At 42.8% G+C, this 27,000-nt stretch overlaps 1 protein-coding gene across 2 annotated transcripts in view; it reads right to left on the bottom strand.

The window, feature by feature from the left end:
• Positions 1-757: 757 nt before the first annotated feature.
• LOC128873309 (uncharacterized) overlaps positions 758-27,000 on the bottom strand; it is a 56,133-nt gene continuing 29,890 nt past the window's right edge. For both annotated transcript variants that reach the window (XM_054116799.1, XM_054116800.1), the window contains exons 3-4: positions 24,412-24,818; positions 758-14,536 (exon numbers count right to left, since the gene is read on the bottom strand). In XM_054116799.1, the coding sequence (XP_053972774.1) occupies positions 14,357-14,536; positions 24,412-24,818 (587 nt within the window). In that variant the 3' untranslated portion in view covers positions 758-14,356. The remainder of the gene's footprint in view (positions 14,537-24,411; positions 24,819-27,000) is intronic.

The raw sequence follows: 27,000 nt of genomic DNA, 5'->3' as shown, positions 1-27,000 counted from the left end.
GGTTGGCCAGCCGCTGTCCCATATTCAATTTATTTTCTATCCTTAATGCTCGCATTCACGTCTGAAAGAGGCAAGAACTATTTTTGCTTTAATAACAGAGGTGAAAGCAATCTTTAATGGAATTACGTCGCGAATAGAACGATTTATACTAATTATATCTTTCCGTGAGGTGCTGCGTAGTAATTGCTATGATTCAACAGTTTTAAATTGAATTAAAAACTTATTGAGAGCAATAAAAGTACGGCGCAAGTTGGCCACTAGGTGGCGAACCTTCTTCATCTTCGAGGTCGGCTTCGAGTTCTCTGACGCATGCGGGTGCAATAATTTCTCAGATTCATTTATTTTTGATTTTTGATTCTCACTTGAGGTGTAAATGAAACAAATTAAACTATAACGCACTGATGCAGTATACGCAAACGTAAATTTTCAATTTATATCTCCAGGAAGGAACGGAGACATGTCATACTTAAACTCCTAAATAATTTATTCTACCCATTAAACATGGGATACAATATCGCTCTATGATTTAAATTATAACTTATTATCATTATTATTATTATTATTATTATTATTATTTTAAGTCTTGCATCGCATTAAAGAATTAACTTGAAAACACCAGAGTATTTTCTAACGACGCGCTGAAAAGACCAACCGTTTCAACGTGATTTAATCAGCACTTACCGTAATCAATTCCCTTCGACCGTAAACGCGCGGCTGAAAACGGGATAGCAGGAAGAGGAATGAGACCAATTCGAACTACGCTCGAAGTATCACCCGAACGTCCGTTATACTTTCGGTGTGTTCACATTTATTCAATAATAAAAAAAATCAAGTACAATTATGGTACGGCGACACATAATGACACCGCCGCAATCAACGTTGCATAACGTTACGATATATCGATAACTATATAAAAGTGAAAAAATCTGTACAATGAAAGACATGCGGGTAGCGAAGAGATGCCCCCGTCCCTTTGCGAACTCCCAATGGTCGACGCCACGCCTCGCGAAGGGCGTCGTTTCGCTCCTACATTCCGTACGGAAACAAGAGTAGGACATCGCAGAGAGTTCGTAGAACGGAGAGGATGGAAAACGCAAGAGGCCTAAAAGTAGAGACGAAGTTACCGGGGGTTTTTTGGGCGTCGCGACGTCCTCGTTGGCGCCGCGTCGACCGACGGTCGGGCAGCGGACGCGAGAACAATTAATTCGTAGAAAAAGTAATCGACCACGGGGAGTGATAATAATTACAGAAACGTTAAGATTACAAGAATAATAATATTAATAATAATAATAATATTCAGATAATAATTCAATTGTATAATAGATAATAGAATAATAATAATAGATAATAATAATACACGTTCGCGTAGCACTTAAAATCATACTCAATAAAATTAATAACATAAAAAAATTGTCATAAACTAAAATCAAAAGTAATCAATAACGTATGATCCGTAGTGACTTAAATAACACAGCATCGTATGATCCGGCGACCCGTTCCGCCCGTTAACCGTTCGTCCCACGGACGCGATTACAGCGAAACGCCAAACGCTGAGACGGGCAAAATTTTTACTTCGAATAACAAATTCTTACTTTCATTCAACGAACAGCAGATAAAGGATTATCTGTCTTTCATCTATATTGGAATTTGGCCCATCTCGGTTCACGTAACTCGCGATTTTAGTGGGAGCGAATCGAAGCCGGAGGGGCCAACGATCACCGGGCGAACTGGAGGCCGTACGTTCGTTTAGAAGTAAAGAACCTCGACGGGAAACGAAGAACGAAAAGTTGAGATAGGTACAAAAAGCGGAAGAGACGCGCAGAAGAAGAAGTAAAGATAAATCGAATGAAGAAACTCGTTTAATATTCGTTTCGGAAAATCGAGAGAGTAGAAAACAAGAGCAGAATAAAAGAACCTTTCGATTCACCCTCCTGCCCTTCTCGAAGCAGTCGACTCGAATCAGACATGGGCATACGTATGTGAATGTTAAACTTTGCATCCGTTATTTCTCCGCTCCAAATTATATAGCCCAATCGGAAACAGCAATTTTGCCCACGTCTGTCTTGGATCGAGTCTTAGAAATGAAGAGGTGTTGGACGAGGGGGATGATGGAGATAGTGAAATGATCTCGAAGAGTGAGAAGGAGAGAACGAACGATAAGAAAAAAAAATAATGAGTCTTGTAGAAAACAAACAGTTTGATAGAAGAAGAAGAAAAAACAAAAGAAAAAAAAATAAATTAAAACGGTACCGCCTCATTTCTCGCTTACATTGTGACCAAAGGGGTGGCCTGTTACATAATACGATATACGCTTGTAAATAACATATCACGTGACCGCCGTACATCCTCCGTCATAATCACTCGCATCGGGACAGTCGTCAAGCGAATAAAACGCAAAACTTCTAAAAGGAAAGAGAGAGAGTAGTCCTTATTACACACACGTACATATACGAGTACAGTAGATAAAATTGTTTCAAGCACCTCAAGCGTTGTGCAACGGCTCGCATTCAGTTTCCCTCCTCATTTATTTGGTCGCTTCTTTGGATTGGTCAGCTGGACGAAATTTCATTTCAAAATATATATCTATATACTTGTATCCCTTTACGCGCGCTATCGGACGCCTCTAAGCATCGCACGATATAACGTATATATTTCTCTTCTGTGTCTTTCGTTCGCTGTTCAGTTCCTTCAATTTTTTTCCCATCGTTTAGCTTCAATGAACGCACGCTGTTTTCAACTCTCGTTTATTTACTTCGCGGCAGAAAAAAAGAAGGAAGAAAAATTAAGTGTGAACAAGTTTTCATATCTACGAGTCCAGACTCTATCACAAGGTGGCTGCGAGCTTTACAAACGGCTTGAGAGACGCCACACGCATACTTTTCTTTTTCTTTTTTTTTTTTCGTTCGTATCTACTTTCGATTTTCGTTTCGGTTATTTTCATTGTTTCGGCTTCTCCTTTCGTTTCGTTTCGCGAGATTTCCGTTGGAAAAGAACGACCCCTACTCCTCGCTTCGTCGCTGAGCACTCCAAATATCTTTGCTCTCGCGTCAGACGGATCTCAGAGATCGGCAATAGTATGTAATTCGAGCGATAAATGACTCGCGGTGTTTATTCGATCGAACTGTGCAATTCTCGTTTCTGAAATGTTCCATTCTCACTGTTCCGGAACGAAACCGGCAAATCCATTCGTGATAGTTCATTCGATCGAATAAATAAATATTCATTTGTGTACTCTTTTCGTTCTATGATCGAAACCCCACTCGTTATTCGAGATTTTATTTTACGTCGAAGCTCGTATCAAAACCTGTATCGAAACAGGTATCAAAACTTGCTAATCTCTGAAGGATCCAAGGATCCGCGCATCTTCCAAGCCCTCTCTCTCTCTCGCGCAATTAATGTTACGAACAGATCGCGGCGGTCTATATGGTCCACGGGACATTTGGCTACAGGTAACGTATTTTTTTCTGGCTTTTTTTTTGTGTTTTCGTTTAATACGCATTTTACGGATTACGAACATCGTGTCTTACTTTAAAGTGGAGCACATCAAACGGTTACACACAGTCGAATAAGTCGAATATTAATTAGACAGATACGGCCTCTCGGAAGTGACTCATCGTTTCTCGGTGAAGATACAAAGGTATGCCCTAAATGCAATGATCGTCGACCAATTGTTGCGTCGCTGCAAAGGAATTACTTCACCGGAACTAGGGCTGGGATCGCTCTGTCGAATCGTCGAATGTGATTCAAATATTTGAGTATATGATTCGATACAGTATTCGAATATCTGAGTACATAATTCGACACAATAATTGAATTGAGTTATATACAATTCAACTATACAAACAACACTCGAATATTTTGTACACTGTTCAGGTATCTGGATATCAACGACAATAGTACTCTAATTACGGGCGCGAACCCTCGACATCAAATACATATTCATACTATTCAAATAGCGTGTTTGTGGACTACAAATTAAATTCGTCGACCCCTCGGTGCCCGTTGTTTCTCGATACACACCAGTTTTCGGATTATTTCTACCGTTAACTACAATATCAACGCTACGTTTCTTCTGTTATGAATGATGTTTCAATGTTGACACAACTACTCATGTAATCAGAGATGGGCGCAACTATAATCGTCTCATACAACGATTTATTCGTTACGCTTATTCGATTGAGCAGTTATTCAGGTCTATTACTTACTAGTGAAATACATACTTTTACATTAACATCAAATTCCTACAAGTAGCACATAAACCGATACCTATTAATTTAATTCTTAGTCGAAATACGCAACTAGACAAGTATCTTGCCCATCTCTGCCCGTCCTCGTTGCAATTCCTCAATACGACCGTACAATACGACCTGCATTATATTTTCAATGAATCTCTAATCGTCCAATTCTGATTATATTCGTAACAGAACAAACTGATGTGCATTAGGAAATAATTAATCGTTGCAACTGCCTATAGTCACGAAGGGATGAAATCCTCACCGTTCTTAATCTACTTGAATAACAATATTCGAATGCTCTGGTATCCCGAATCAATTCGCGACTTTCGAATACCAATAGAAACGCTCGAGTAGTAAATCGCTCGAACGGGATTCCCAGCCCCGATCGAAACCAAGCTAGAATGGCGCCTGGCACGAGAATACGGACAACTCACTCGTCGATTTTCGTTTTTCTTTTTCTCTCTTCCGTTTCGTTTATTTCGAACACAAGGCATACAATAAATAAAACAAAACAAAAATAAAAATAAATATTAAATGGTTGAAAGTTCGTCGAAACATCCGAGTCACTTCGAGAGATACCGTTTTCAGCAAGCGAGCAAAATCGAATTGGAACGCCGACGCAGTTCTTCGGTTCTGCAAACGTGACGCTCAAACCGATCGCTCGAAAAATCGGTTCGAGCCGCTCGCTCCCGCTCAGACGAACGAAACTCGTGTTTAATTATGATTGGCACTAGGAATGCACAGTTAAGCTGAAGCGATGAATGAATCGCAGTACTCTTAAACGTTACATCTCGCTAATCGGCAGCACACATTCGGAACGAGACGCTCAACGGTCGATTACAGGTGTGTTCGTTTCTCTGCTCTGTGTGAGTTTTTCTTTCTCGTTTCACGTCTCTATGGCAAACCTAAACAGTCTGAGCAAATGAAAACCTCTCCCGTTGTCTTTTTTTTTTTTTTTTTTTATACGTCAATTATACTTCGATATAACATCCATGTCGGTGTCTCGTTGCGTCAGCGACAGGCAAAACTTTGCGGCTCGCGATATCACTTGGACGAGCCCTGTTATCCGTTCGTTGCAACATTCTTTTCCACGAATAAATGCGTAAATTTGTAAATGGGTGCGACCCATCGATGCACACATTTTTATCAATTTTGCCTATCACTGACACGCGTGTATATATGTATGTATAGAATACTCGTGTACGTGTAATCAGCTTTCTTATATAGTTTCACGTTTCTTTTCGTTAAATACATTCAAATACATTTTCATCTTCGTACCGCTATTCGAACCGGGGCTCCGGCAGTAAACGATCAAAAAAGACGGACTTTTCTTCGGCAAACGAATAAAATTCGCTACGGACGAATAAAAAATTCGAGCCCCGGTTTAAATACTGTCGGAAACATCAAGTTTATCAGCTACGGTGTATTTACGTTAATTTAATTACTGAGTGGGTAACAGAAGAAAATGAAACACAAAGCCGAGCCAAGCGTCGCTTCGCTCGAGGTCGAAGGTCCTCGTGGGAAAGATCTTTTCATTTCTTTTCAAAATTCAGACTTTCGGCCTCGATCGACGTTCCAACAATTTCTCTCCGCTGAATGGGATGGGCAGAATTTGATTATAATAAAGAGGCGACGAACAACGACCCTGCATAGCGACTCAATTAATCGAACACCTGCCAAACCGATTTTCAAAATATAATTTTTTGAAATATAACTTTATTGTAGTATTCAGAATCTAATTTCGCGTTGAATGAATTATGGATTTAAATTTTTGTATCTGACACTCGTGATTTATCCAGATAAGTATCGTGCCCATCCCCTAAAAAATTGTCGATGCGAAAGTAAACGGGCCTTCAAAAAGAGTACCAAACGGATTGTAAAAAAAAAAATGTAGAATCTCAATGTTTGGTCCGATAAATAGCTCTGCGCAGGCCCTCGTAACGAGGGTTGCATCCGAAACCTCTGACGCGAGATCTTAAAGATGGGCAGAATTTTATTCGAATAGTAGATGACGAATAAAAACAGCACACAGCGATTCATTTGCAAATTTAATCCAGTTTCCTATCCAATCGTTCAACGCGAGGTGTAACTTCATTCCGTAGCTCATATTTTAATTAAGTATCACTCGTGTCGACAGCCTTGAGGTATTTATCTTTTGTGAATGCTTCAAGGCTATCGATACGAATTTTCTTTTTTTTTTTTAATTTATATGTACAAATTTTTATCTCCATTCATTTATTCGAAATTCGTATCCTGATAAGATTTCTGCCCATCTCAGCGAGATACAATGATTACTAATAATGAACTATCGATAGCGAGAGGCTCGCCGGGTCGGATGTATGAAGCGCAGAACGCGCACCACAATCAATCTTAATTACCCTAAACATGGCTTGTATCGATAATTATCCACATCGAGCAGCGACTTCGACGTTCCTACTTTAACATCTCATATTCATCTTTAATAAAAATATTCGGGGGTGGCGATCGAGAGCGAGCGTCGATGCAATCTGTTTCTCGAATCTGGACTTCGATGTGGGCAAAATTTCATTAGAATAACGAACGAACGAACGAAACAAATCCACAACAATCTATTCATTTCGATCTAAATTCATCGTAAGTAAATACTACAATTGTTTTATATAAATTTCATTTCTACTTGCTGCTCCGAAAACAACTTCTCCTATCGAAGACTATCAAGAATAAACGAAGAATTCTTCGGGAAGGGTTTCCTTTTGTTAACAACAAATTCTAATCTTTGCACGACGAACGAAAGAGTGTATCGTTTGTCCACTGACAATTTTTTCACCTAGATTTTGCCCATCGTTGAGAAATACCAGGGATTGGATAAAGAGAAGAAAGACGGTTGAAAAGAAACATTGAAAAACAAGAGAAACAGTGATCGACTCGCTTGATCGACGTGCAATCCACCTGATAGAGATCATATGAAAGTACGATTACGAGCTATAATATCGCGCACTCGTTTAAAACGAATAGAAAGCTCGAGGGGTTGGCTTGGGGCTTTCGAAACGGAACGAGACTAAAGATAAAAAAGCGAGAGATTCGCTCGACACGCTCGATTCGAACGGGTTTGCCTCTGCGCGGGTGGGTCTTTCTCTTCTTTATTCTCAGTTGGTGGGTCGGGTCTCGGGTGGGGGGTACATTACGATATTCAATACGATTATTCGTTACGATAATCAGATATTTCATTAATAATTACGAAATCACAGTAATGCTTTGAGGCGCGGGGATCTCGGACGAGCGGGCTGCTTTTCGATCCACGATTGGTCACTTCCGGAAAAGTTAGGCTTTCCCTTTCCTTTCCTTTCGATCAATGGAGATGAATGATTTCTATTAGCTCTTTGGATTACGTGACTCGAGGTAAATCATTCCAATTAACCCTCTGTTTCAGCGACCTGATAACTTTTTCACGAATTTCTAGGCCAACTTCGTAATTGATTATTTGACGAATTCTTGAATGAACATCTAAACGAATTTCGTGACAGAATCATAAAATTTTTGCATCGGCATTCATAGAGGAGAAAGAATTCTACTAAAAGCGTCACTTTTGCCTCCGTTAATTATTTTCTCTCGTTCGAAGCTATTCAAATTGTTATGTTAGAAACGCAAGTATTATATTCTAATTTGCGAATAATAATCCTCGATTGAGCACGTTGGTCAGAGGGTTAACAGTTACTTCGTCCAGTTCTGCGTTTATCTAAACGATGTTAATTTCGCGTCACAGCCTGCCCCCCACGATCCACATAGTCACAGTTTCAGCTTTTTTTTATTCTAGCCTCGGCTGTCGTTCTCCGATCTTCGTCAATCTCAATCGATGGATCGTCTCTGAACAAGAAACACATCCTTCGTCATTACTAATTCGCGTTCTCGGACTCGCACTTTCGAGATATACGACTACCGGTATAATTTTACAGTACGCGCACGGTACGCCTCGAATACAGCATTTCGATAACAATATATACATACATACATACATATATATTATTATCCAAATATACCATTTAAAAAATATATATATAAGTGTTTTCCATTATATATATAGAATTTTTACTCATATTTATTTATATTATTAATACGCTTTCAATTATGGCTGACTACAAGGCTACGTAAAAAAAAAAAAAAAAAAAATGCTCCTACAGGGTCTCATCGTTTCTAAAGCATGGTAAAGGTAAACCGAAAAACGAAACGAACAGAGGCTACTAAATCGCAAATAGAGAAAAAAGGAGAAACATCGAAATAAGATTTGGGAGACGGGAGGGGGGGTGGGGGTGAGGAGTACATAGAGAATTCTCTCTCTCTCTCTCACTTTCTCACTCTTTCTCTCACTCTTTCTCTCTCTTCCTTTCCTTTGGTGGGAATGCTATTTAATAATATAAACTTTCGTGTAAACGAGCCCCCGTTTAAGGCTGGCTCGTCACGATGCCAATGGCAATTACTATCTTATTTGATCACAATTTTACGACGATTCTGCTCACTCTCGCGTTTACCCCCTCCTCGGGTAAATAGAGAGGAGAGAAGAAAACTCGGTCGAAACATAAGAGATTCTAAAACGACGAAAGGACGGAGACAAGTTGCTGCTTGAACCCCACAGAAAAATCTGTCCGACGAGGAGGTTAGACACGAGGGAACCGAAAACAGCGTTAGAAACTTTGGAATATCTCGTTGAATACAATAAACGCACGACAGTAATCCATCGTTCGATAAAATTACGATGAACGGAATTCGAACCAAGCGGAAATCGGTAAACCCCCTTCAGACCACGTGAAAACAGATGATCGCATGAATTTTACTTTGTGCATGTTCGAAATTAAATAAAGAATACTGTATGTTCGACGAATGGTCTCTGTGTTCGTTTTCGTTATCATCATATTTTTTAGTATGTATTAAAATATTCGTCTGGATGTTTTAAAATTGACTTCTACTTTATCGCAATGTACTTTTGGAAAAATAATAATTTTCCACCATTATCAGAGACAGAGCTACCGATCAAGATTAAAGGTAAAATTCTACGGCTGTTACATATAATTTGCGCTATTTGCCGAAGCCGAAAAACGAATCGGATCTGAAGGGGACGAACGTGAAAAGAAGGTACGAACGATTCGCCGAAGGGCTTACTTAAAAGTTATAAATCTTCGTATCACAAAGCCGAACCGGGAAACGCAAATGGAGAATGGCTCACCGCAGAACTTGTGCTCCCCAGAAATACGTCTATTTCTGACGACGAGAGAAGTATTCTCGTAAAATAATACGCTAGTCTAGTACGTTAACTACGTGAACATCTCTAGTAATTCGTCCGTCGATATCGTTTCGAGATTCGCGGCGACGATTGAAAACACGGTTCGTAAAGACTTTTCCCCCTTTTATTTTTTTTATTTTATTTTATTTTTTTTTTGTTACCTTAATTCGATTATCGGATACTCTACGTTGCTATTTCTTATATCTGGAGTAACTAGTTGGACGATCTATACTGATTCTATGGAACGTCGGTCTCTACGGCGAGTACCGAGTTTAGAAAACGTTGACTCGAAAGGAAAAGAGCAGAAAAACGGAAAAACGCGTGCGTGCGTGCGTGCCTCCTCAAAGAAGCACTGTTTATTTAGGGGGCTGACCAGGGTTTCACTTAAACGCAACCTTAACCGCATTTAAGTTTATATATATATTTTTTTTTTTATCTTTAAGATTAATGTCAGTAACATACTCTTCGCGAAAAATAGACAATTAGACACATATACAGATATATGTGTTCCCTATTAATAAATATTATTACTTTCTATACACTGGAATACTTCGACGGAGATACGTCGCGTAATCTTATCCGTTATTTTAAGTGGAAGAGGCAGAGGCAAACAAACAAAAATAAAAAATAATAATAATTATTATAGTAGTAGTAGTAGTAGTAGTATTAATAATGATAATAATAATAATAATAATATAGCGATAATAATAATAATGAAGATCGTAATAAAAAAAAAAAATAATATTAATAATTAAAAGAGAAGTCTTTACTCGGGAGACAGAGACAGATAGAGAGACAGATAGAACGGTCCACGGGAATATAGTATTCGTATCGACAGCCTTATGATGATTTTGGTTTCATCCCGTCGGGGAACCCGTCGTGACGGGGAACCCGGACAGGGACACACACTATCCTTTATTTATAAATTCCTCTTCGAAATTCTAAGAACGTTCTCGGCACGCGAGACTCCTGTTCCGAGTCGCGAACATGAACAACGACGGAGACCTAAATACTCTAATACGCGATATCAAAACGTTTAATTACAGATTCGCAAGGATCGACGAGTAACAAACAAAAGCAAAAGAAAAAAAAAGAAAAGAAAAGAAGAAGATGACGAATTAAGAAACGGAAGAACGTAGACGAGAAGGCGAAGAGAAAGGTCGAAAATTTCTCGATGGTGAGTCGAACAAGATGAAATGGGAGAGGTGAGAAGCGAAAAGGGACGTCGATTGGAGGGAAGACCGATGAGAGTAAGCGAAAAACAGGGTAAAGAAGCGAAAGAATCGGCAGACGGAGGCAAGAGAGTCAGAGAAAGAGCGACACGCGGGAGAAAAGGGTTGAAAACCCATCTTGTTCCAGCGTGCCGTGAAAGGCGTCCTTCGTGGACGAGGCCGCCACTAAGAGCTAAGCTACCGGAGATCATTAAGAAAACTGTCCACGGGAGTCGCAGCGAGCCAATTAAGATGCTGCGATCCTCGACCTATCGATTATCTACTTTAATTATAAACGTCGACTTATTACTGAATTTTATTATTTTTAGTTTAAATCCTCTATACAATACGGTTTTACTGCTCGTTACTACCTGCTCGAATCGCGCATCGAACGTCTTCTCTTTTCACTTATTTTTTCATTTTTTTTTCATTTTTTTTTTTTTTTTTTATGGAATACACTGAGAAAACTCCCTCCCGCGAAATACTATCTATGTACAAACGACTCAACCGCCACCATGGACGCCTAGCGATCCCGATCCTAGTCCACGATCGCGCACTCATTCAACGGGACCACTGTTGGGAACTGAGAGGAGCGAACCTAGCTGGCCATTGACAAGAATAGTCAAATCTAGCTAACTGCAGGTCGATTTTTACGAAACTTCGTGCACAGATATTTTGTTACATGCGGATATATTTTGAAGGGGTGAAAATCACCCTTGGAGTAGTGAACGAAGCACATTGGTTATAATTCAATTATAAATATTATTTTGCTCGAGAAATCCGAATGTAAGACTGCAATCTTAAAAGGAATCTTACAATAAATGTAGTAACTTTAATTTTAGAGAAATGCTTGTTCAATGCATTTTTTTTAACTGTCTCTAAATATTTAGAAAATTAGATATTTTTTTAATTTCCTTTAATTTTTGTAATAGCCAATCTAACAGTGGTGCGATTTTTTATTTCCAACTTAGGATAGAGGATAGTTTTCACCAACCTAAACATGAATATTTATCGATTACGAAAAACATGTGTCTATGCATGTTTCATCCATGCACCAAGTTTTATAAAAATCAGAGATCATAGAGATATACGTTAGAGACGAGAGCCGTTGTCCTTACCTGGTGGCACCACCTCAGGTCCCATCGCATCAGCTTCCAACATTACAGGCATGCGTTCACGTGACTTAAAATCGTGGCATTTTTCAGTCGTGACAGAGGGACATCTTTTGCTGATGTCTACACGCAGTTTTCTAACACATTCGTCACCATCTAAAGTGAAAGCATATCTAACGTACAATAATGCGAATTCTGACGAGAGGCAAAGTATTAAGACAGAATAAAATAAATAAAACATATGTAGATCTGAAAATGAAAAAAAAAAACTATCTATAATTAATTACTTTTCCATGTTCCGATATTTAAAAAATACTCGCGAAGTATACTCATGAAGATACGAATAGTATAATATTATTCCAAGGATCGAAGCTGTCAAATAATTAATATAAAAAATCAAATTTGATTTCGTGTTACCTGAGAATCGATCAGAATCCTAAGACAACGTGACATCCAAGGCAGCGAATATCACCTCTGTCAAACCGATAAAAGCAACGATTTAATACCACGCGAGGACGCAGCCCAAGTACCCAAAAATCGAGAAGTCGATCTGACATCGAGCCTCGAACACCTCGATCTCGGAGTTCTTGTCGAACCTTCCCCGTTGAACGCTTCAACAGCGAGAAGAATTTCGACGACCTTCCACGGTCGAGCATGTGGTCCAATCCACGTTAACCCTACCTTTCGGACATCGCGCACCTTTCGACCGTTCGCGAGACGACGTGGCACGGCGTCATTATATCTCAGATAGAGTTCTGCTAGCCCGTAGCGGCTAGGTAATCGCGTTATCTACAAGCACGTCGATATACTTCCTACCGACGGCAACGGGACAGATAGGTGTTTCCTCGAAACAAGAAAATAAATGACGATGGAAAAGAATCGTGAGAAAGAACGAACAGCAATAAAACGGAGATAAGAATAACGACGCTCTATCTGTCCCGTTCCCGCAATCACACTACTTTATTTAATTCTCTTTATTTTATATCCGTAATGAGATCAACATTTGATTATTCGGTTATATAGATATCCTCTTTGGATATTATTTTGGATGCTCCCCCTCACCTAAAGACCCGCGTCGCGACCCGATCGCCACCCTTGAACCTCGATTACCTGACGATCGTCGCCTACCCTGCGACAGGAAGCCGAACGATCGGTCGAAACGTCGGTTTCGATGATGATTCCGCTGCGATCGAGACTGCACGCGGACTCGCCCCAGACTGCGTCTCGCGTCGATCGACCTTTCAGCGCTCGAATCGCGATAGATCGCGAACAAGGAGCCTTTAGGTCTTGCGAGCGAAGGAATCGACCCCAGGGGAAATGTTTCCAGAAACGACACTCTCAGTCGCTACTTTCGTCAAAATGCTGTTGGACCCCCGAATATCTGGGCTTCCTGATTGAGGCGGTAATTTGCAAAATTTGGTTAGATTCGAATCGTTAAAGAGCAAATAAAGAACGAAACGTTTGCTTCTAGAATAAAAAGATGGGGTTGATATTCTTTCGATCGAGTTCACGTTCGGATAGGCTATCATAAATTTGGTATCAATTTTAAATTTAGTATCGAATCATAGAGTTAATAAAGACTTTCGTTCGTTGTTTAGAATTTTTCAGAGTATTTAGCCAGTGTGTTTAGGGAGAGCACGCTCGTGCCATCGACTAGCGAGTATGGCGAAGAACCCCGTCAACGAAAATGCATGGGCCTAGCCGGACCGCTTAACGACATTAGGACAATGCTTTTAACCGCCTCTGCAGGTCCCCCACCAACACAGTTGGATCGTCGCAAGATCGGTGACACGAGCGAAACCTCGAACCTACGGGTCGACTCTGACGGGAGGTTCCCTCGAGTCGATTCCTTCCCTCGCGGATCGGATGGGACCGACGACGAGGATCGCGCTTTCGATCGTCCCTAGGTCAGAGCAACCGACGATCGCAGCGATCGTTGTTCCTCGATCATCGATGCGCTTATAGGAAACATCAAATGGTAATTGGCATCAGGTAATAGTGACTCTGGGACGGGCGAGTAGCCGACGCGTTCCCGTTTTCATCGTCCTCGTCGTCGGTCATGCCTCTGTACCTAACTTCGCCTGTGGCACCTTCGCCGTATTCTTCGTCTTCTTCGTCGTCCTCGTCCGTCTCGCAGTCCGAACAGTCACACTCTAAGGGCCAGAGGCGAAACGGCACGAGTGCAATCTCGACCGCAAGGCGCATAATGCATATACACACAGAAAATACGTAATCGAAATGAAGATCTTGTCCATTCTCGGCGCGACAAGACGTCCTCCCGCGCAAATCGTTCGAGTCAGCCACGGATGGCGTTCGAACGTCACATTCGCCCGCGACTCCTTCGGCCGTGGCAGAGATCTTCGAAGAACCTCCTTTACAACCTTGAAGAGGATTCCCCGAAGTGCTGGAAGGACCTGCCGGCCCACCAGGCGACTCGTCGTCGCGACGGCCGTTCAGGGTGCCGTTCCAGGCGTCGATCACCACACTTCTGGCTCTGGCATCGTCTTCGTCGCCGGTGACGACGATACGATGGGACTCCAACATCTATCGCAGACGCGACACCAGCCTCCAGCCGAGGTAAAGAGCCACTGTCGTCCACAGAGTCTCGCGGAGCGGCGCCGGAATCAACAACGACAGGATGCTGTCCGTGGATCCGCCGGTGTTGGTGGTGTTCGCGAATCCGGAGTTCAACGCTGGCAGTCGAGACTTCTCAATTTCGGCGGCCTGGAACACGTAAGGTGAAGTGATTCTGTCAGTATGAGTCAGAGGATAATTCGATAAATGGGGATATTTCTCAACTGAGAAGAAAGATTCGATCTAATGGAACTTAATCAACAATCAGAGTTGAAAAGTGCTTTGAGATTGCGAAAGATCAACACTGCGGAGAAGAAGATTACTTGTAAAAACGTAGCGTAAATTAATGCAGGATGTCACAATGCATTATTTTTCTCAACACTCTCACTGTCAAATGTTGCATTTATAATCATCCCCCAGCTGTAACAGTCACGTGGGAAGCTGTGGTACGAATAGGATCTCATTCTCAAGACAATGTTCGATAATCCCTTGGAATCCGTGAGTATTCAGTTATCAACTACTACAACCCAGTAATAAATATTTATAAAACTTTGGATCGTTGAATATAATACTACTCGAGCAAGCTCCGCCAAAGAAAACCTCGTTACCAACTCCCGAGGTTTCCCCTCTTGAAATCCAGTTTTCGCGATTCTTCCGCGAAGATTTGTCGAAGGCTTGTCGTGCTTCTCGAAGCAAGAGTCGGAGGAGGTGAAACGGGGAATGGGAAAAGAGGAGAGAACGGGGCTAAGGCTCCTAATTGGGAGTGTCCTAATTGGACGGAATTACCGTCGATTCGACGCTCCTTGCGGCTAAGCCTCGGGGCGCGGAGAAAGCATCACGGTCTTTTTATCGAGTTCCCTTATCCCTTCGAATTTACACGAGAAGACGATACGCTCGAGGGGAACGGTGGCGCGCGATTAAGGTCCATCGTGACCCCCCTACGAAGAGTCGTGCCACCCGCGCGAAACACAAATCGAAAGCCAGCGCATTAATGCCGGTTAATTGTCAATTAATTTCCACTTTGAAGAACTCAATTCTCCTCGAGGATCGCCTGCCACCCCCTCGCCCCCGGACAAAAGGCCTTCGATTGTGACTTCGGCGAACGATTCATTATCCAATTAGTCATTAAGGACGAAATCGGCTCGAAGGTTATCGATATCGCCCGCGATTCGATCGCTACAGGAGTTACCAACTCGTCGAGGGGCAAGTTGAGCTCGAGTCCACTCGTTACGATATTTAATCGTATCGAACAGTCCCTTGGCCTCTTGCCTGAACTCGAAGGGTAATGTTGCTTGAAACGATGAAGACTATGGATGAATGGCGAGCGTCTTCATCAAAGTCCAGGGATCTTATTTAAATAAATTTAGAAGCATTATATCCACTCTTTACAAAATTAAACCTCGATGAGATCCCTGAACTTGGTGAAATAATATCGTCCATGTCTCTTAGTCTCATTCGATGTAGCAGTAAAATAAACGAAAATTGTGCTCCAACAACTCGATAAATAAAATACTCGAAGATGATTGCCTAGACATATACCCTACCTAGCCCACCCCATCTTGTTAAAAACAATCAGGTGTATCGAAGAATGTCAAGAACCAACGTTCCTCTTCGGCTATTTCTGCCTCGTCCAAGCAGACTATAGTTGGGAAACACTGGTCTAGCCGATAAGCTGGTGCCAGTAATATTCCCCGCGAGCAATAGTCTCGTATCTGCTCTCGCGTGTTTCTCCCGTGGCTAGGGTCCGTTCTCTTTGTTTCCTCGATCACACCCCCGGGTTCAGGCGCGACTTCCGATCCTCGTTTCGTCTTAATCCACTCGTGGTTGCCGGACGTGCAATAATAAACGTCGTGAAACGGGGAAAGCTCAATCTCCGAGCAGAGGCTTTTATGGGGTTGGCCATAATATCTGGTCATTGTCGGGTTCGATCCACACCCCCGCGCGACCACTCCTTGGTTTCCCGCGCGTGTGTGGACACAGGAGAGAAAAACACTCGAGAGACGCGCGAGAGAAGAGATTACGCGCCGAGACCTCGAGGGCGGAGGCAAGAGAGCAGAGGAAAGCGTCACATTAAGAAAGAATTATGGTCCATGGACTCTTCTCGTGGGAGTCCTCCTCGTCAATTAATACCGGCCCTTTCTTCTCGCCTCCACTCGCGGTTCCTTGTCTCTTCGACGAATCCCCGTACCAGTTCACGCTTTATGCGATTCATCGAGGAAACAGGGTATCGCCTCGAGCTCATAACGCTTCATCTAGAACAGGTTATTCCACAAGAAGAATACTGTCCTCTAGAATATGGAAGAGTTGTTTCTTTGGGGTCGTCGTTTTGATTTCTTTCGTTTTAATCTAGTGGCGGGAGCTAGGCTTCACCGATAGCTTTGCTCTATGAAAAAATGTTTCATTAGATTCTAATTTAAATATTTGAAATTCGAAACACGAGGACTTTGTCAGTCGTGTCTTGTCTCAAATAATAGAAGCTAACGTTCTTGAATCTGGAGCGAAGAAATATTCCAAGACCTAGAGCTGACGTTTCGCTAACGAAACATTACTTTCACTCTTTAATATCAAAAAGAACGATAGAGAAATGTAGAAACGAGTCCAGACGGAGAATTTTGCTACGGGTCAAAAATGACCCGCCATCTTCTTGCGCCCTACCGAGTCCTCCTGTTAGGCGATCATTTCACGCGTCTCGAGCGTTTATCGAGCCACCTGCGAGACTTTCTCTCTTGACGCTAGGCGTATGAAAAGCCGACGGTCGGGTTTTATTGCTCGAGGCCCGGAAGAGAACGCCCGCTTGGGCAACTCGCGCGGTTTCGCTCGCGCCTCGTCGGCGGTAAACGTGAAATTTATGCGCGACCTGGTCGCGGGAATTACGTTGTCGGAGTTCACCAGTGTTGGTAAATTTTAATTGTTCGGGACGGGGCGAGGAATTGCTCAAGAAGCTGGACACCAGATTGCTGCAGGCTGACGTTTTTCGTCTTCATGGTTCGCTACTTGCGATATATTGCTGATCGATTCGATATATCAGTGAAATGAAACCATGGGGCTTCGATAAGCAAAATATTTGGTGTGTGTGAGAATTTAATGACGGATTTTGGAAGGTAGCTGAACATTATTTCCAAGTTGTACTTTGGAATGAGATAAACGTTAAGAGACATTTGAGAAATAATTAGAATTCAGATTAATTGGTGCAGATACAAATTTTTTTCAGCTTCGCTCTGAAACCTATCTAGCAGACTTAATTTTCCCAAAAATTTTGTCAAAACATTTTGGAATTTATAGAGTAAAACGAAACCCAACGAGGCCAGATATGTTCGAGTAAAAAATCAATATTTCTGCCGCTAATGAATAATTCCTCCTCTCGAGTAATAAAAAAAAAAAAAACTGGATCGAGGACATCCATGCACTTCATATTGGACCCATATTTTAAAAGGATATGGACAACTTTGACCCCGTCACAAATTAATCGTCTATTTTCTGGTCTACCATTTATGCAACTGTAGCTTCGTTCTCGATTCAAACTCTCGCCTGCGCGTTCGTAATTGGAGTACCGTTTGGAAATATTCTTGACAACAGTCGAACCGAGTAGCAGGTAAAATTTCGTTGAGAAAAATTGTATTGTGCTGCGAGAAACGAAAAGTAAGCAGCGAAGTAGCAACTCGCTCCTAAATCTTACAACATACAGAATCTTACGACACGCGGATTGGCTTGGTGAATGACTGAACGACTGCTTTGCCGATTAACCCTTAGACGCTCGCCGATATTTCGCCAGGTGTGGTAATTGCTAGGAAACTTAGGCGATCGATCGTGACCGGCTATTAATAATGTTTCAATTCCACTCGCGACTTACTAATGGCAGCGCAAGGCTGCATTAAGTAGATAAACCTATGGTTAATGCTTTCTTCGACAACTGGCACCGATATGTCTGCAAAAAAACATGCTTATCTAACCAGAGGGATTATAAACTCGAGAGTAAGTTGAATGTTTGCTTTGTAGCAATAGTAATTATAATTCACGATCGCTGAGGTCTAATAAAGTTTTGTCTCGACGTTTTCCAAGGGAAGAATTTTCAGCAATCGAGAGGCTAGGTGTGGAAACGTGACAATTTAACGAAGCTAAGGTTGATATAGGTTAGTACAAGTACGATAACGGATGTGAGGACGCAAGGACGAGTGGATAATAATTCCAAATCAACTCCACTTCTGAAATTAATTAACACAGAGACTGCCATCCGCGTTTTTCACGTCTAGGGTTATCGTGATGTGAAAAATAAAAGAATTCAGTAATTCATCGAGTCACTGCTACTTTCTGACGATCCAAAATCGTTCAAAGCAACGTTAATAAATAAACACAGTTGTCTGATCCTCTCTATAGCACAAAGCAATAATAAGTCTAGCGGTGCACACGAAACGAGCACCTAAAACCTGGGTTGTGGATCGTTTTAACAAAGCTTGCTCGAGTTGCAGCGATTATGAATAATAAAAATCCCGGCAATTACGCGTACTCCTCGCGATAGCCATTACCCTCCAGGTGTGTACGGTGCGCGGCAACGACGGGAAGGATAAATAAATGCCCCTCTTGTATCTCCGTTGGAAGGCAGGCAACAGCTCGCGACTACTGGAAGCCAGGAGGGATTATTGTGCAACGTAATTGCGCTGCTCGGCGTGGAAACGACTGATCGAGCAGTCGCGTTTCGTCGAGCCGCGTAAGAAAAAGCCAATGGAAAACGGAGGTTTGCGGTCGGGACACCGAGCCGAGCTTGGCCAGCAAATACGCAACCGTGGAACAACAACGAACGATAAAATCCGCGGTTCGACCTGGTAGCGTGCCAGTCATCTAGAAGGAAGATGGAAATTTCCCAACTTTTTCCGCGGTGTGGACCAACTGGGCCCTTGACCTGATAGGTCAAGGTTTGGAAGAAATCGTAGATGATACTTTTAGCAGCCAAAGAAATTTTGATGACGAGTGATTTGAATATAGAAAAGAAGTATGAATTTTTTGACGTTAGGCAGAGGAGGCTTAATTAAGAAACTCTTATAATCTTTGTGTCAACGAACATCAGTTTCATCGTGAAATAAAGAAATACCTATGTTCCTTCTTGATATACAAGAGCAAACTATCAGAGCTGTTAAACATTTGACAACGCCTACAACCTGTTTCTTGAAGTCCCCGTGTGTCTAAATCACCAAGAAAAAATAAACAAAGAGTAAAACTATTATCAAATAAATAAAGAAAAATCTTTCAATATCCACTACCGTCTTCCTCGGAGATACCTGGGAACGGGACTCGGCGACAACCGCTGCAACAAGCCTTAAAATCCCAGATCGTCGAAGAAACAAGCGACTTTCTTGCGAAGGAAGAAAAGTCGAGGCTTCTTGCCTCCACGGCCAAGGGATCCGTTACGCTACCGAGTGGCTGGCGTCTAATGTATCAATTTGCGCGTCGGCCGATCGTTTAAATAACTGATAAATGTCGGCGGAACGTTTCATTAGCCGCGAGCCCGGGCAAATTGCTCCCCCGTTCGCGGAAATCTGTTGCACCAGCCAGGAGGAATATTTTATCCTGTCCGCGGCGCGGGCAATTTTCTGCCCGTCGCTACAAATGGGTTTCGTTCAGCTTCGCGGAAAAAGAAGAGGCAACGCACCCGCGCGCATGGAGCTGGGATGTCCGATCCCCCTCGACGAGAGTTTGCCGCGAGTTTTTCTTTGAGACTGAAAGAAGCCTCGTGGATTTCTCGAAACGAGCACGCATCGAGGTTCTTTGGCCCGTTTCGCCTCCTGGGACGCCCTTTAACGTCGCTTCTCGGAACGTATCTCTGCGAGAATTCGGGAAATACTTGGCAATCGTTGCCTTTTGTGCGACTCGACATGCAGATAAAGGCTTGAAAATATTTGATAGAAGGCTAACTTCTATCTCAAGTCGGCTGTATTCTATATAGGAATATTTTCGAAACTTTCTTAATCCGAAGAATGTTATTTAAATTCTTTACTTTACATGTGAACTGACTACTTTCTTCTATTACGATTTCCTTTCGATACCCAATCAATTCTCTAAATCTTCTAAACGGATACCTCAACGACAAATGAAGTCGTTACGATACTACGATACTTCAGAACGTGCAGGATCTTCCTGAATCTCTGCGACGAAGATCACGGCAAGGTTCGCGAGTCGAGTGCGAGAAGAGAATCGCAAGCGAGTAGGATAGGAGGCGAGAGAAAGGGGGCCTACGATTGCACGAGATAATTGAAGATAATTTTCTCGGCCCGTGGCCACGGCTCGTGCTGCCATGCCCACTTAACTTTCACGTAAGGGGATGTGACCACTTAGCCGTTACATGCTCGCTTGCTCTCCATGCATATGTAAAGCGGTGGCTTCCCATGACGAATGGGGAAAGACGGGAATTCGCGGTCGTAACTTACGCACGACGACGTGTTCCACGATCGACCTAGCCTAAAGCTCGTAGCGAGATATCAGGGAATATAATATAAGACACTAAACTGAAAACACCTGTTATGGACCAAACAACGGACTTCACCTCACCTATGACTTGGGGATTTCTTTATTGAGACTTGGATGGTGGTTTCCATCTGTATTACTTTTGAGAAGATTACACGTAATATCTATTCGAATAGTTTTCTTCCCTTAGGTGTGAATATGAGTACATAAACCAACAGAGAGGCTTACAAGTGTATGATTTTAAGAGCTTTCAATCTAGAATTACAATATCGTACGTCGACGCTTGTTTATTTTTTCTTGGTGATTTAGACAGATGAGGACTTCAAGAAACAGGGTGCAGGCAATATCGCCCATTAAATGGCTAATCTTCCTGCTTAATGCACTATCCGTATCACCATCTTCAAGTACAAAGGTGATTAGATCCACAAAAATAGAATGAAAATAAGTATCCTAGATACCATTAAATTAAATGAAACAATTTGAAGAAACACTTGAACAAGGGACAATGAACACCATAGGACAAGGTGTTCGTCCCTTAACAAAGTACGTCGAGGATGCTGCACAACCCAAGAACTCTCAAATCCAGCGACTAACAGACATAAAATTGGCGATAAAACACCCAGCAATAATAGCTTCCATTCCAATTCTCTATAAAGCGACGCTAACGCCAAGCTCCGACTTTACGATCCTCCCGTCTGACGTCTTCGGGAAGACAACTGCGTAACACAAATATATAAAAGTAGAAGAGAGGAGGAATCAGGGTAGAGAGAGGAATTCGTGTTAACGTCCCAAAGTCCACGAAACAGAGCACATCTCTCTCTCTCTCTCTCTCTCTCTCGACCATCAGCGGATTAATCTGACACTTCGATTCCCCCAGAGGGAGGAACGCAAACAGGAGGAGAGGCCCGTAGAGACAATCCCAGCGAGAATTCGCCACGATTCGTATTATCAACAAGCCGCTCCTCGAGTTACCAAGCTCGAAGAGCCGATCGGTATCCGATCTCTGATGAGAGCGGAGGCGAGGCGGTGGAGAGATTTCTTCAATTTCACGGGTCTGTTCGCCCCCCTTCAATTACCGGCACTTAACCAGCAATAATTAGACGTTCCAGGATTGGGTATCACGGCTGGCGCGGACCTTTAAAGCGAATAAAGTCGAGACGGGGATAAAGGAGAGAACGCCCTTCCGAGAGCTTGTTCATATTTTTCTCCTTGTTCCCATCAGCTCCCGGTTGCTCTCTCTCTCGCGCCGTTCTCACCCCGCCCCCGCTGGTTCGGCTTCTTTCTTTCAATCGGCCGCGGCAAATCACGGGGAATCTCGTAAAACCGTGAAAGGATTCCGTTTTTGTCGTCGACGAGCGCTGAAAAGAACGACCGACCCGTAATAATCGTCCTAGGGAGAAACTATCGTTCGCTTCCAACGACGATCCCCGCTGGTAAGTGATTGCGTCGGGGATTAGTTCTGTTTTTATACCGGTTAACTGACCATTACGTCCGCGACGGATATCGACGCTCGATCGTTCCCGCGATCGACGGAATTAGCGCCCTTGTTCCAACGACCGTCGCGACGTATTTGCCGTAAATCGACGAGGAAATCTTAGTAAATCGCGTACCTCTCTCGAGATACTTCGAGATCAATTTTCTCGAGAACAAAGCAAACTACAGAAAAACTTCCTGTATACTTTCGACCAACTCTTTGAAGCACGATCATATACAGGCGGGCGTCGACTTTCGCACATTTTTAAACATTCGACTTTTTAAGCCAAAAGAAAATACCAAATTACATCCCTCTATTTTCGAACATTCAACATTCGCACGTACTTTCAGGAACCAATTGTGCGCGAAAATCGAGGGCCCGCTGCGATACATAACAAATAATCCTTCTTTTCCTGGCTGGACCAAAAAAGGCCACGTCGAGCGTTCCTCCGTCGTTACGCCGCTATAAAGTTCGATAAGTGCATTATCGCTCGAGCATTTCCAAGTCAATTTCAGAAAATCTATCTCACGGAGTCCCTCGTTCCCCTCGGTTGCGATGTCGACGATTTAATGGTTCCACGAATGATTCAGTATCTCTCATTTCGCCGCGGTGTTTCGGGTCACGTTATTCCGGGAAGAAAGAGAGAAATTGACGGCTGAGAGCGGGTCAGCCGGGGCCATAAACGCGAATTTAGTTATATCGGTGGCACCGTCCGATGTCCCACGAGCGCAATAAATATCTGCCCGCCACCGTTAAGACGTCTAGTATTGCTCCCAGCGTGTACGACCCAGCGCATTGCAGCCACTTCATCACGGTTTCTCCGGTTGGCCTCCAGGATACACCGATCGCTCGATCAAATATGTATCGACCAACAAAACGCAACGGCTTCACTGATTTTACGACCCGCGTTTTTCGTTGTTTGTCCACGGAAAATTCGCGGCGAGGGGAAGAATGTAGAGAACTGGAGGAACGCTCGGCTACCTTAGTTAGTCAGGTTCTCAGCTGTTATGAAATTGGCTGAATCTAATTTTTGTCTACACTTGCTAATGCTTCGAGATGAACCGAACCAAAAAAGATAACGGTGCTATTAAAGTCTAGATAAATGTTGGTACGTATGTTGGCCCAAGTGTTGCTTCGTCTCAAGAGTGTTCCAAAAATAGCGAGTTTTCTATGAGATCTACGAGATTCTATGAAGCTCTTGATCTTCAGAAAAAATTATTTACCAAAATTCTAGCACGCAGTGCACACAAATAAGTAACAGCACTTCTATCCCCGAAACTTTATGACCGCGAAAAGCGCGCGTCGATATAAAACAAGACGTTCCAGGTGCGTCGGTGTAAAATTAATTTAGAAATTAAAGGCGTAAAAGTGGCAAGAGCGCCGCTTTACAGAGCCCCTGGTCCCCGGCATCTGCGTATTTCGGAGGGTTTTATAACGGCCACGGTGCAAGGGTGGCTTTACGACGAATAAAAGGCATCGACGGGGGTGGCAGAATTGTGACAGGCGGCGTGAAGTTTACGCAACGCAATTATTTTTATGCCGCGTGCCTTACACCTGTACTCTTCTCGTCGTAAACACTCCTCGCTCAACGAAATAACGATGAGCCCCGTCCTCGACTATGGAAGCTTCGAAACAAAGCATCCGACGGAAAGAAAAGGGAAAATGAAATTATCGCTGGGGGTGTCAAATTTTTCTTGCTTCGAAGCTTGGAAAATTCTAGGGGGACTTTCACCGAATTTTTTCTGGCCTTTAAACATTTACAATGCTCGGTTTAGTTTAGCGGAACGGAGGACACAGATGTGTTGATTCTTCGCACGAAAGTTTTGTGGGTAAATCGACCAACAATAATATTCGTTTAAGTTTAATATCTTTGGAACTCGAAGTGTCGATAAGATGAGACTAAGAAAGCAAAGGGTTAAAAGACAAGCATATATCCAAATTCACATTGCCTTCTAATTAATTCTAATAAATCGTCTTCATCTATTAAAGCATCGCTTATTAAAGCATTCAGTAACGAAAATCTCATGAGAAGTCTCCGTAAACCTAACGTTGAATCGTGGAAATAAAACGTATCTGTAAGCGCATCGACACTGACCTTGGTCTTGGACGCATGAAAGTCGTCGGCGATGGTCCTCAGGTTGGCTCCGACGTTCACCCACTGGTTCTCGAAGTGGGCGCAACAGCTGTTGCAAATCTCCGCGGCGGGTGCCTTCTTCATGGCCGCGGCGCCGCCGCTCTCTGACGCGATTCTGCGTCTTCGCGGCCTTGGTCTCGGGCTCGGAACCGGTGCATCGTCGGTGTTGCATTCCGGAAATTGAAATGCGGCATCTCTGGTCGGGCTGCTCGGCGCCGACACGGTCACTTGGGGAGCCGTGGCCGGAAGTTGTTCGACGGCGGACAGTACGAGATCTGGGAGCGTGAGTCTCGACAGATCGGAGTCTACCAAGACCACAGGATGATCCCGAGACCCGAAATTGTCCCCAGCTCTCCGTGGCAGTCGATCTGAAAAGCAGAGTGAACCGTTCATGAAACATCCGCTCCGTACAAGAGGGAACGACAGGTTTACAATCGGAAGAGTTATGATTTCATGAAATTATATCTATTAGGTATTGGGTGAATGGTAAATTTCTTAAATTTTGAGACCTTGATTCGATGCTGAAGTGTGCCAAGACACTACATATAAAAAGGGACTGCTAAAATCAGAGTATTGTGCCCTTTGGTAATTGAAATAAGTTCTGATCCTTTATTTCGACGTTCAAGTATCATCGTATAAGCTGTATATGCTCTGACGAGTACGTTAAATGCGTTGACCAAAGTAAACAGGACACAGATATACAACGAACACGAATCGAAGCACATTGCAAGCTTTACAATAAACAACGTAAAGCGCTTCGATATTAACTCTAAGGAGTCTTCATTCCACGTAAAATATTCCACAATAATTTCCATCACGCATTTTATGAAATTCTCGCGCGTCTCTGGCGAAATCTTGACTCGAACCTGCTCGCGACATACGATACCGTGGGCACAGCGACGCAAAAGGTTCCCTCGATCATCTCAGAGAGCGATCTAAGCGCGATTCATCGCCGTTTTCAGTCGCTCGGAGCGATCACCCTAACTTCTTCCCGTCTAAAAACATATGGACGCGAGATAGACCCCGGATCGACGAAATACGTATTCGAGCGATTCGCATTGAGCGTATCTGTATTTGCCATCGATAATTAATCGCCGTGCAGAACCAGCGTTGCGTCACAACAATGGAAATGCTACGATCTTACGCACACCGTCGCGAGCCTGACTCGCATATAAGGTTTAATGCCACTGGGCAGACAACGGCGAGGCAACGAGTGCCCTGTAATGGCAGCGAGCGACATTGTTGGCTAATGATTGTCTGGAAAATTTACAACGGTCCATTCGACAGCCTTCGTTCCGCGATTTCGACACACAGGGGTAAAGGTACCGAGAGATCGTGTACCAGCTGTTGACACTACACGTAGAAAATCTGATGGAGACCTAACGCTAGTATTGGCGAAACAAAAAAAATTCTTAACGGTAAGACACTTCAAAGTTAAATTTTTTTTGTAGAAATATGTTTCTTGAATATACTTCGTTGTACCTATTTAATTTAATTTAATTTGTTCATTACTTGTTCAGTTCGTTCAGCGTTTCTTCAATTTACCATTGTACCTTTGTGCTTTCTAATATACAAGTCTTCACAAATATTCCAGTATTTTCAGTTTTCTACCTAAGTCATCATCCTGAAAGGGAGCTGTGCTGCTAGATCAAATCTTTCTATATAAAAAATTAAATGTAATATTAAACTACTTTATTCAAATATGTTCCATCTCGTATTCCGAATAGAAAATAATACATTTTGAAATTGCAATTTGGAATTAAAATATGATTCCCCTGCATTGTTCGTAGATCAACAAAGAGTTTAATTATTATTCTGTTCTCCTAAATGGTCAACCACTGGTACACTTACCTCATCGAGCGCGGCTGCGGTCCACGCAAATGTTCATACGCACGCGGCGTCGCGCGTTCTCCGTTCGCCCAATCAAAACCGATTAAAGAGAGTCATACCGACCGCGTTCCATCGAGAAGAAAAGAAACCTGAAACGAACTATTCGAAGCTCGTTCGGTATCTGGTAGCTGGGAAACGCGTGATATCAGCCAGCCATAACGGACTGCATTCGTCTCGGTGCATAATCGCGAACGCAGTTTTATCATCCACGATAAAGAAGCGTTTTTCGGTTGATGAGTTCTATGAAGATGGAGTTTTAAAATATCGACACATTCACGCGTGAGTCAAAAATGTCTGATGACTAAAGTATCGATAGAGGAAGTATTCCTACGCTCGCGATTCGTTTACTTGTCTATTATTCTAGATAAAATTCAAAGTGAAACGTAGATCGAAATTATGTCCCTTCACCTTGATAGTACGCGTATATCGCAAAAGTTGCTGGCTACCCAATTACACAATTCTTTTCATATTGAAAATTTCTACTACAGAGGCGGACTCGGTATTAATTGATCATAATAATCCAGTGTGAAACGCAGCTCACGCGTTCGCGCGTAATAATAACGCCAAAGCGGAAACGCGTAGCGTTAACTATAGAAATAAAACACGAGATCATTCGAAAGTTGGAAAGTAGCGAGAGTGCTGTAAAATGATCAAGAATAC

The sequence above is a fragment of the Hylaeus volcanicus genome, chromosome 3 (genome assembly GCF_026283585.1).
Source record: "Hylaeus volcanicus isolate JK05 chromosome 3, UHH_iyHylVolc1.0_haploid, whole genome shotgun sequence".
Classification (NCBI taxonomy): domain Eukaryota; kingdom Metazoa; phylum Arthropoda; class Insecta; order Hymenoptera; family Colletidae; genus Hylaeus; species Hylaeus volcanicus.
This window is presented reverse-complemented; position numbering and strand designations above follow the sequence as displayed.